The 12082-nt window shown below is 42.0% G+C and overlaps 1 protein-coding gene across 3 annotated transcripts in view; it reads left to right on the forward strand.

Annotated features, from left to right (window-relative positions):
• Positions 1–12045, forward strand: part of slc25a23b (solute carrier family 25 member 23b) — a 24410-nt gene extending 12365 nt beyond the window's left edge. For 2 of the 3 annotated variants that reach the window (XM_046069988.1, XM_046069970.1), the window contains 9 exons: positions 997–1120; positions 1261–1348; positions 2343–2454; positions 5032–5190; positions 5638–5790; positions 7241–7354; positions 8486–8653; positions 10279–10429; positions 10544–12045. In XM_046069988.1, coding sequence (XP_045925944.1) covers positions 1090–1120; positions 1261–1348; positions 2343–2454; positions 5032–5190; positions 5638–5790; positions 7241–7354; positions 8486–8653; positions 10279–10429; positions 10544–10725 — 1158 coding nt within the window. In that variant the 5' untranslated portion in view covers positions 997–1089 and the 3' untranslated portion in view covers positions 10726–12045. The remainder of the gene's footprint in view (positions 1–996; positions 1121–1260; positions 1349–2342; positions 2455–5031; positions 5191–5637; positions 5791–7240; positions 7355–8485; positions 8654–10278; positions 10430–10543) is intronic. The other variant, XM_046069978.1, reaches the window with a different exon arrangement.
• The last annotated feature ends 37 nt before the right edge of the window (positions 12046–12082 follow it).

The raw sequence follows: 12082 nt of genomic DNA on the forward strand, positions 1-12082 counted from the left end.
TTGGTTCACTTTACAAAAAAGGCAATTACACAGATAAAAGATCAATCAATCTAAAATATATAAAATAACCATGCAAAGATTACACTGATCTGTTACATTTTGTGGGTGATGAAGACAAAAAGCACCTACGCAAACACATTCTCATCTCAGGGCGTCAAATACAGACTCTTTGACGCACAAAGTACCCTTCAGCACCCATATTACACCGTCAACCGCTTATACTGCGTACAGTGTAGCGGGGGGGGCCAATCCCAGCTGACATTGGGCAAAAGGTGGATTACACCCTGGACAGGTCGCCAGTCCATCGCAGGGAGATTTCAAAACCTTTTTTTCAAAAGAGACCTGGACAAAATAGCAGCATGTTGACAGAGCAGAGTTACAGAGTTACAGATTAGAACACCAGACACACCTGCAACAACCAAAGGAATTTAAAAAAGCATTAAAAGCAGTGACATCAATTTTTAGCGTGTAGTTCCAAGTCTTTCATCCGGTGTACACCACAATCAAGTGCACTGAGAAAGGTTGCAGCAACAAGAAAAACAGTTGCGTTTTTCCACCCTTGTGTGCACAAGACCAACTCCTGTATTCGTTGTCTCGTGACCATAAACATGTCTCTACACCGGAAACATATCCGTTGTTGTTGTGTTATTTATTGTTTGAACTATTATTAATGATGTGGTTTTTATTCAGCATGTGAAGCCAAAGACAAATTTCCACATGTGTGGACTATAGAGAGAAAGGTTAGCAGCCAGGTAAGATGTGGTTTACTTCTTGCCTTTCACAGGGAGCACAGTGCCTTACACTCTCTTGACTCCTCACTTGTGTATCTATAGCACTCTTTATACACCTCCCTGATCCATGTCACTTACATGCCGTCCAAATTACCAACACACCCTCATCTGTGCACCTCTACCTCCAGCATCTCTACCTGCTCCATCCCATTTTCACACGCCTGTACTCCCTGCTGAGTGACTGACAGGCTCCCTCTGTCCGCAGATAGTCCTCGAGAGCGACATCAACCATGACGGTTTGCTGGACTTCCAGGAGTTCTCTCAGTACCTGCGGGCGCATGAGAAAAGGCTGCGGCTCATGTTCCACAGTCTTGACCGCAACAACGATGGTGTGGGCACGCTAAACAACCCCCCCCCCCCCCCAACACACAGACACACACATAAAATACATTTGATATTATCTTTCTGTTGGCTGAACAAACAGACTGCTGTTTAAGGAGGTGTGAGCGCTTTCTGTTCTGTTTTGTAGGTCAAATTGATGTGGGAGAGATCCAGCACTCACTGCACAAGCTTGGAGTGAAGGTTACCATGGAGCAGGCCTCCAGAATACTGCAGAGGTACAGTGTGTGTGTCTGTCTGTGTGTGTTAGTTTTTTATATTTATTATCAGTTTCATACTTTTCCAAATTTGATGATAATTCGTTATAAATATGGTTCCAGCTGTAAAACATGATTAAATAATGCATTCAACAGGGAGTTTGACCTCTCTGGAGTCCCCAAATATAAATAATGTCTTTAAATGACTTTTTGGCAAATTAAAGAAAACATATTTCTTCATGCATAGCCATATAACATATAAAAGATGAAATCTTTTGGTGACCTCACATGATTTCAATATGAGCCAACCACAACCTGAGCAGTCGTGTAATTAGTCAGAATAAGTGAAAGTGTCTTTAATAAGAGAAAAACACATACATTTGTAAGCCTATTGTTTTATCATGAAGTTGGAACACAACGGAAGTCAGATAAATAGACCTTGAACATTAGAGTAACAAGGATGGACCCCTGTCTGCACTGCAGGCCCAGTACCCTGATGCAGGTTTACACTGATGACAAACAAACAACAAAAGAAAAGGGCCTCTGGTTTGACAAAGGTAGTGTGAACATCCTGTGGAGTAGTTGGAGTATATCAGGGATTAATGTTCAAAGTGCCGTGTCATGGACAAAGTGAAATTCTGATTTGACAGGATACTTTCAAGATTTCATTATCATTATACAGGATTGCACTATGAAATGTACCCCCCCCCCAAAGTGGACTATCACCAGGGTAGCATGTAAAGTGATGTTTCCAGATGCTCTATTTCAAATGACTGCAATAGTTGACATGAGTATATTATTCAGCACACTCTAAAAAAAATAATAATTTAGTTTTCGAGATTCAAATCTGAAATTTACCACACTACATCTACCATGACATCAAAGGTTTGTTTTGTTCGTGAACATTGGAGATTTATTTAGTGAGAATTTGCAGCACCTTTTTTCAGCACTGTTAGCAGATGCCATAATCTGTACAGTATGTGTTCTAATTTTCTGGTGGGTCTGTCTCTGTCAGTATGGACAAGGATGGCACTATGACCATTGACTGGATTGAATGGCGTGATCACTTCCTGTTCAACCCTTTTCACAACATGGAGGAGATCATCCACTACTGGAAACACTCCCATGTGAGTCACCAGGTTCCATAGTGAAAACATCCTAACAGTATTTACATTCTTTACACCTCTGAGAACAGGAGCAGGACGTATGTAGCGTAACAAAACAAAACAGGAAGGGACAGATGAGAGAGAACACACGTAGTCAGTGTGATCATCCAGAATTTTACTATCAAGATAGATTGTGTTAGTGGTGTAGAATACATCCAATCTTTTCTTTAAATTCATGAAAAAATATCTATTTGCTGTAAAAAAAACTAATATTAATTTACAAAATCCTCATGTGAAAGTAAGTGTGTATTAAAGCCACATTATGTAGAAATTTTATCTTCAAATAACAACTTTGTATCATAAAATAAACAACTTCAAATCATTTTGATGTTACACTGACTTGTAATAGTTTGAACGTCTCCCTGCCACCTTCTGCAGCTGGAGTCTGGATCAGATGTTCTTTCCCCACCACTTGTCCTTCCTCCTCTGCCACAGCCAAAAGCTTCCCTTCTCCACCTCCTCTGCCAGTTCTTTTGTTGCCTTCCACAGCTTTCCTCCTGTCACTCCTGCGTCCCTCAGCAGGCATGTGGTTGACAGCCCCACAAAGCCTCAGCATCCGACCTCCATCGGGTAGATGTTGGTCCACCAGCAGTCGGCCTCCCTGCACTCAGCAACCAGTTCTGAGTACTTGGATTTTTTTTGTTTGAAGGTAGCCCCTCCTCCCATGGTACTGTAAGCTTAATGAGGAGTACAGCTCTTGCCTTAGTGGACCACACTACAATGTCAGGCCGGAGTGATGTGATCTCGCCGGGGAACTGGAGCTGCCTGCAGAGATCAACTCTCATATTCCACTCCTGATCGGGGGAAAAGAGCTTTAGTGTTTCTCTTAGCCTGGTGCTTCTACTACTTCCTCCTACCTGCCTGACAAACTGGATGTGGTGTTCCTCTGCTTTTCTGCCTCTGTCCCTCGAGCACATCAGCCAACTTGCTCCGGACCTGATCGCGGCGCCATCTGTAGCCAACGTACTGCAACTCAAGAGACCACATGCAAATAGATCGCAACACAACACAAATGGAAAAACATCAAAATACAACCCAATAAGAAAACACAATACATTACACATATACTCTGTCCATCTTACTTGCCATGGATGAGAGAATTTTTCTCATTTTCAGCCTCCTGTAGAGTGTGAACTGGTAGCACCACACCATGTACTTCCCCAGGAGCTGGCTTTAGTCGATCCTTGCCAGGCCTTCTGAGAGCTGCTTCACCACAGTTTTCCCCATCTGTTAGTCAGAGAGCTCTGCTGTGTACTGTCGCCTTAGGCGTTTGACGGGTTGCTCAGACAGAATTTGTTTTTTTCTCGGTCCGGTCATCCTTCTTGCCAGTACCGAGAAGAAGATCTCTTCCTTGGGGATGAAGACCGCTGACTTCACTGCGCTTGGGGGGCATGGCGTTGAACTTGGATGTCCGAGGCACATGCCCTGGTGTTCCTAATGGGACGTTCCCTGTTGGATCGCTGTACTGCCTCCTGATGTGTTGTTCCAGCTAGTCCCTGGTGATTTCCAGCCTCCCACTCTTTTTTCCTCCAGCAGCTGGCTGGCATGTTGAAAGGGTCCTTGAAGAAATTGTCTCTTTCCTTTTCTTTCCATTCCGTGCACTTACGGATGCGTTCAGCTATGGGAAAGCTGGCTAGCCTGACCTCCTCCTACAGGGCTTTCATGTCCTCTTTCTCTGCCCGAGTTGCCTTCCTCCACTTTTTGCGGAGTTGCCGTTCGCCAAACCTGTCTCTGCACTTCTGGTATAGGATGTCATCAAACAGGTTAAGCTTGGACTCTACTCCTCCTCACAATGACCCGTCCAGTATCTTGGTCAAGTCCACGTCCAATTTGCGCCATGTGTCCCCTTAAGGCTGGTTCCTTGCTCTATGCTGTGCTTGGCTCAGTTCTTTGGGGACTTATGAGGTCTTCTTCTTGGTGCTCACGTGGGGGCTTCCTACTTCCTGCCTTCAGCACCGTTGTTTTCCAAATAATATTTCAATTTAAAACAACATATTTTATGACCCAGTAACTACCTTTAGACAACAGCTAACATTAGCATTCAACCATTTCCTAGCTAACACGATACGCTAGGCATAAATGAACTTTGAAATATCAATGCACATTTTGGACACATTTATTTAACCCTGGAAATTTAACACACTGGATGTAATCATGGTTGAAATGTATTGTTAACCGTGTTACTGTTTCTTCACCCGACCTCAACCTCTTCATGCAACACAAAACACTCACTGCTACAGTGCTTGGAACACCCTTTAGTGTTGGATGTGAACTGTATGCACAGATGCGCTACAAATGCAAAAATCTGACTACAAATCAGAAATTGTTTGTGCAGTCATCTCAAAACATCCAGGATATGTCCACATAATTACCTTAAACATACCCTGAAAGTTTCTTTCAAATCGCCCACTTACAAAAATTGCGTGTCTTGCAGGATATGTCTTATAACAATGTAAACCTATTTTGCTTAGCGCAAAAGGGTATGAACCTGCAAACTGCAGCGTGCTATATATAACTATATTTTCTATGTTGTTATAGATGTTTGACATTGGGGAACATCTGACGGTACCAGATGAGTTTTCAGAGCAGGAGCGGCGGACAGGTCTGGTGTGGAGGCAGCTGGTTGCAGGAGCTATGGCAGGAGCTGTGTCCCGGACAGGAACTGCTCCTCTGGACCGCCTGAAAGTCTTCCTGCAGGTTGGTCGTTTCACTGTAAGCTGTCAGATATCAGCTGTTAGTGAATATAATGTTGGAGAAACATCCACATATGGCTATCTTTCAGAGTCTGGAGCTCACACACGCAATGATATTCACTGACTTACAAAAATGAAACAAAACAGGTGGGTTGCCTTTTTTAGCAAAAAACTCAAAGCAAGGTTGGCTCAGCCTGTGTTGAAAGCTTGAAATGTCAGCAGCTACTTATGTAACAAAGGACTGACTGGCATTGATCAGCAGCACTTGGAAACTTCCTACTGATTTATTATGGTCATTTTCTGCCAGTTAAACATTACTGATCACTGATTAAAGGTTTAAACCAAGATGAATAGCCAGTGTGTCCGGATGTGCACACTAGCCTACAGTACCATTTCAAACTTCATACAGGTTGTAATAAGATGACTGACCTGGCAGAGTTTGTGTGTCCAGGTACACGGCTCTACGTCTCGGGGGATTAATCTGTGGTCTGGACTGAGAGGGATGGTCCAGGAGGGAGGCGTCATCTCACTCTGGAGGGGAAATGGCATTAATGTCCTCAAGATTGCACCTGAATCTGCCATTAAGTTTATGGCCTATGAACAGGTCAGTGCACTCCGATCAGTCAGTGGCAAAGAGAAGATCTCTCTGCAAGCTTGCTAAGTGTTTGCTTAACCCTCTATGGCATGAATTTTTATTTTAGGAGGAAAAAAATAATTCACCTTAGTTTTTGGGAGCTTGGGGGTCCCTGATAATATATCAGTCAGAAAATGTGCCCCCCCACCCCAACTACCAGATTTTGGTTTGTTGCCTCAGGGGAACAAGATGCTATGAAGGTATTAAAAAGCTAAGGTTTTCTATATTATATAATATGGGTAATGAGGAACAAACAAGCAATACATTAGAAGAAGTTTTATTTCAACAACAACAATTTCATCACGTTTTATTTTAACAATCATCAGCCACAAATGGTTTATCAATCAGTGGGTTAGGAATTAGCTGCAGTGTGTGCTCTCCACCGGGGTCCACGTGGAACATCTTCCTCAGAAACATCATCATCATCTTCATTTCCCTCTACATCCACGGACTCATTGTCACCAGATAGTAAAAAAACAACCAGGAAGCGTAGGTCACATTCCTCTCTTCACCCACTGATGTCCACACACACACACACACACACACACACACACACACACACACGTTCATAAAATACAGTATGTTACTCTACTAACTGAACCCTGATCGCCTAAGTCTCCCTCAAACCTGATTCTGGGGTCCACTCTTCCTCACTGTCACTCTCCTCAAGCTCACTGTCCTCACTGTCGGAAGGAAGAAGCTTAACTGCCCGGTGTTTCTTACACCAGTAAAATGTTTGTGCATACATTTCCTGTAATAGTAGATAGTAAAGCAAAATAAAATATTATGGTGATAATGTTATTGTTCAAACAAAAGTGGTCTAACTGCACAATGTTGCCCTGAGGCAACGAATGAAAAAATACCATTTTACTATATAAATAAAGACTTAAAGTGTCTTTACTCAGTTAGATCTTGCCCTTGACTTAAACTTATTTGGATACTCAATCAAATATGCTTCTTCACATATTCATGCAATCACATATATTATTTATACAAAGTTATTTAAATTTAAACATAATAAAAAGTGAAATTTATCTTACCTTGTGCTAGCAGTGTGTCCAAGTCGGCAATGGTTCCAAAAAGGACTGTTCCACCCCACGGTGAAAGGTCAAACCCACGCCAATCTCAAATTTCATTGGTCACAGACTTATCATCAGACTTGTAATATGATATTTTACTTACAAAAATGAAAGCGGGCCAAAGTACTGGTTTGTTGCCTGAGGGCAACACCATGCCATAGAGAGTCATGTTGGAGCGTCAAATAAAGTGAATAAATTCTGCATCATTCTCAATTCTGTGTATACATTTGCACTTCTTTTCTCTCAAGCTGCATCATATTACTTCCACTCTTCTGTGCCTTCCCAACATCTTCATCAATGCTTTATGCCTTCGCTTCCTCCTGTTCCTTCTCTTACGCCAGATCAAGTGGCTGATCCGAGGCAGTAAAGAGGGGGGCAGTTTAAGGGTACAAGAGAGGTTCATTGCTGGCTCTCTGGCAGGAGCTATTGCCCAGACCATCATCTATCCCATGGAGGTCAGTTGGAAATTTGTGTGATTGCAAGGTTCACATTAAATTTCTTTTCACTGTTCCTGGTGCTAAACACAGTTTTTATTTTATTCAGTTTGAAATGAATGCAAACCAAGTTCTGGTGCAGACAAGTTCCTCTAAAAGAGCACTGTAAAAGTACCTGTTTCTGAGAAAATCCAAGCATCGTTTCATTCTTCAGCTCTAAGACTCATTAACCAAGGCTGGCACCCATGCACCACTTCTCATTAAAGATGTCCTGAGCTGCTTTAAGTTTAGCACTGGGGCCAATCAGGTGTCCACTTACTGTGCAGGGCTTGTGAATAGGATAGCTTTCTGATTTGGTCATTTTATTTACATGGTTATCTCTTCCCGGTGGTTCATGAGGTAGAGCAGGCAGTCCACTAATCAGAAGGTCAGTGGTTCGATCCCTGGCTCCTCTAGTGTCCTTGGGCAAGATCCTGAACCCAATGTGCTCCTGAAGGCCATCAGTGTATGAATGTGTGCGAATGATTAGCTCCTTTCTGATGTGCAGTTGGCACTTGCATGGCAGCCACTGTTATCAGTGTATGAATGTGTGTGAATGGGTGAATGTGACTTAATTTGCCAGTAGATTTACATTCCATCACCAATGCTCATCGGCTCCAGATAGTGACCAAAAGAATGAGATTGCAGATACAAGGGGCCAAAATGAGTCTCTTTTGCTGTGTGTCTGGGCTCACTCTCAGGGACAGGGTGAGGAGCCTGGACATCTGACAGGAGCTCAGAGTAGAACTTGATGTTTAGAGTTGAGGCATCTGCAGTTTTTCTGAGGATGTCCAACTGGAAGAAGACCCTGGGGTACACGTAACACAATGTAGGGGTTACACAACATCCCAGAAAGATGTGGAAGAAGCTGGAAGACATAGCTAACTAGAGCAATGATTACCATGACCCAGCCCCAGATAAGCAGCAGAAAATGGATGGATGGAAAATGGCCTCTTGATGCTAGTTCTTTGTAGTTAAAATAATACAAAAGCTACTTCTATCTCCTTTGTCCAACTGAAGAATAATAGATTTTTCCTATCTGCCCTCACTCCTAACTATTCACTGAATTCTTCTACCTTCTTCAACTTTTGCCTGTCCCCCTCTGTTGGGTAGGTGCTGAAGACTCGTCTTACATTGAGGAAGACAGGACAATACTCCGGTATGGCTGATTGTGCCAGAAAGATCCTGAAGACGGAGGGAATTCGGGCCTTCTACAGGGGCTACCTGCCAAATACACTGGGCATCATCCCCTATGCTGGTATTGACTTGGCTGTGTATGAGGTATGTACATGTGTTTTTACATGTTCAGCCACTCTTCCACAATTATGTAAGTGAGCTGTAGTGGAAATCATACAAGATAACTATTGACGGTCTGTGAATTGAACCAAAAATAACATTTTTAGGTAATTGGGTAGTAGGTAATTTAGTTAAACTACAGTGTGTGTGTTTGTCATGAAGGAACACTGATGTCTTTTGAATCGCTTTTTGAACAACAATGAGCTCTATGGAAAAGTTTGCCAGTTCATTTTTCTCATATCTGAATAAAACCCAGACAGAATTTCAGACAGTTAATTTACACTTATCCAAAGATATGCATCTCTGTTGGCCAAATCTGTCCTGGTTGTCCTGGCTATCAGGGTCGGCTCTACTTCAGTCTAGAGGGTAGTGGTAACGCACCTAAACTTGCAGTTTAGCAATTTAGTTTAGTTTTAGTTTAGCTAGAAATCTAACAGCTAGAAAATTGGAAGCTAAGCGCTGAAACACATTTCTAGAAAAGCTGGAAGTTAAACTGTAATATTGTCAAAGGTTTTAACTTCTGTTGTAATACAAAAAAATATATATTATAATAATATTTTAGCATAAAAAGTATTTAAAAAGTTGATTGGAAGCATAAATGTCCTCAAAGAACAAGTTTTAACGTTTGAATGTTTCTGTAGCTTGAAATATGCAGAAGTAGTAATCAACTGAAAAACATTCAGAAGAATAAATTGCAGAGCATTGCTTAAAATGCAGAAATTTTAAATGAATTACTTATTTTGAAAATTCAGCCTTTATCCTTGGCCATCCCATTACAACCACCTCATCCTAATTTTCCAGTTAAGATGCAGTTACTGTCTGGGACTTTTTGAATTTTGAAAAACTAGGTCAATCACTAGTTTCCTGTTAACATACAGTGATCATTGGCTTTTATTTTGAAAACTAGGTCCACCGGTTTCCTGTTAACATACGTTGGGGCATTTATTGTGAAAACTGTAAATGAATGATTGTTTGTGTGAGGTTGAGGATGAGTGAGATTGGGGTTTGCTAATTGACTTCCACTTTAACTAAGCTTCAAAGAAAGTAGATTTTATTAAAAGTTTGAATGAGATTTGAAAGTTGAATAATACCACAATGTTTAAAAGTTTGAATGGTATTTCTAGCTGAAAGTATGAATGAATATAAAAAAGTGTAGGAAGGAATATGAATAGTTCAAAGACTGCAACTCCTATCGCCTAAGTTACTGTAAGAGAGAGGAGACCCTGCTGAAGAAGCTGTGTGAGATTTGTGTGCGTGGTGTCAAAAATATGTGAATTACAGCAGGTTAGAGCCGCCTCTCTCATGAAAATTGTGGTCTCAGTTTAAATGGAAGTCTATGTGGCAGTTGGCTGGCACTGCTGTCACCTTGAAGCTGACTGTGCTAATCACTCTGCCAGATATAATGTGCACTGTGACTGATGAGTAACATTCCAGCAATGACAGCTTCATTGGAAGCTCACAGATTACCTGTAAATCTTTCCAGTTCTGACACTTTTAAATAAACGACGATCTGACCACTTTCCTTTTTTTTTTCTTCTTACCTCTTGTAACCCTACTTTCCTCCACTCTTCTCATTTATTTTCTAAACTCTTTCTAACTGCATGTTTAAGACTCTGAAGAACGCCTGGCTCCAGAGGAACTGTGCACATTCAGCAGATCCAGGAGTTTTGGTCCTGCTCGGCTGTGGCACAATCTCCAGCACCTGCGGCCAGCTGGCATCCTACCCCCTCGCTCTCATTCGGACACGTATGCAGGCACAAGGTGAGAAAAACTGTAGCTTCAGACATATTCTAAACATTGTGAGCATGAACAGTGATCCAGCAATAGATCTTCTTAAAAGAGCCTCTGTAACCTACATCGTTCCTCTTCTTTCAGCCATCACTGAGGGTAAACCCAAGCTGACCATGGTGGGCCAATTCAAATACATCATATCTCATGAAGGTGTACCGGGCCTTTATCGCGGCATCACCCCCAACTTCCTAAAAGTCATTCCAGCTGTCAGTATGTCCTACGTGGTGTATGAGCACATGAAAAAAGTCCTCGGGGTGGGTTACTAGACTGAGACCAAGAAGAGAGATTAACAACAAAAAGGACAGAGAAAGCAAAGACTTTATTATGCAGGTCTGAAGAAGCAGAGGTGAAGTGATGATACAGCTCCTAAGACATCAGCAGGGAAAGAAAGAAGTCTAGAATGAAGACAGAAGAGAAAAGACGCCATTTAACAGATGGGGATGATACTGCTGTACAGTATGCTGCACTTCCTGTTGACTTGTTGTGGAATTTGGAGAATGATGTTAATGTTTGTCCACTTTGACACCATTATGCCACATACACACAAGAAATGCAGTTAGTCCCAGTGTATTTGGATTTTAACTAATGTCTCAACTTGGTCCTCAGCACACAGTCATAAATACATTTTACAGTTTTTTTGGATTGCTTAAGCACGATTTTCAAAACAGGGCCCGTGTTTTCAAAACACTACACACAATTAGCACAACCACACATTCAAATAGCAAAACACTACAGATGCTTTGCATAATTAAACACTCTTGTAAAAACTATACACTTCTGTTTAAAAACCACACTTTTCACATTACTATACTCTGTTTGCACGAGTTACACTCTGCTGTGATAAACCTAAAACACTTTTAGCACTTCTACTGCCCTACGATTAGAGAAGGCTACCATCAACAAAGTACAAATATAATGTAAATTCACCAAACACTACACAAGACCAATGTTGCAGACTGAAGAAACTCATTTATTTCTCAACACGCCCAAAATGTTGACATGGAGATTCATAATACTGTAACAAAATGTCACTTTACGTAGTGTACTGTAAGTTTACTGTAAAAAAATCAACATCGCAGGCAATGTTGTCAAGAAACGTCTTGAATGACGAATCCATCCTTGCATTGCCGCTACCTCCATCTGGTCACAGGCCTCCTCCACGGCTTGGATGAGGGGTACCTCAGCTTGGAGACGGAGATCCTTTACCTTCCACCGCCATGCCGAGAAAAACTCTTCTATAGGGTTGAGGAATGGAGAGTATGGTGGAAGATATAGGACGGTGAAATGTGGATGTTGCTGAAACCAGTTCTGAACCAGAGCAGAGCGGTGGAAAGACACTTTGTCCCAGACAACAATGTATTGCATATGATCGATTTGATTTGCTGCTGTTATGTTGTGCAATCGGTCCAAGAATGTAAGTATGAGTGCTGTGTTGTAAGGGCCCATATGGGCATGGCAGTGGAGGACCCCATTCTGTGTAATGGCTGCACAGAGTGTTATATTACCCCCACGTTGCCCTGGGACGTTGACTATAGCCCTGTGGCCAATGATGTTTCTTCCCCTCCTTCGTGTTCTCGTCAGGTTGAACCCAGCCTCATCTACGTAAATGAACTCATGCTGGAT

The sequence above is a fragment of the Micropterus dolomieu genome, linkage group LG02 (genome assembly GCF_021292245.1).
Source record: "Micropterus dolomieu isolate WLL.071019.BEF.003 ecotype Adirondacks linkage group LG02, ASM2129224v1, whole genome shotgun sequence".
Taxonomy (NCBI): Eukaryota; Metazoa; Chordata; class Actinopteri; order Centrarchiformes; family Centrarchidae; genus Micropterus; species Micropterus dolomieu.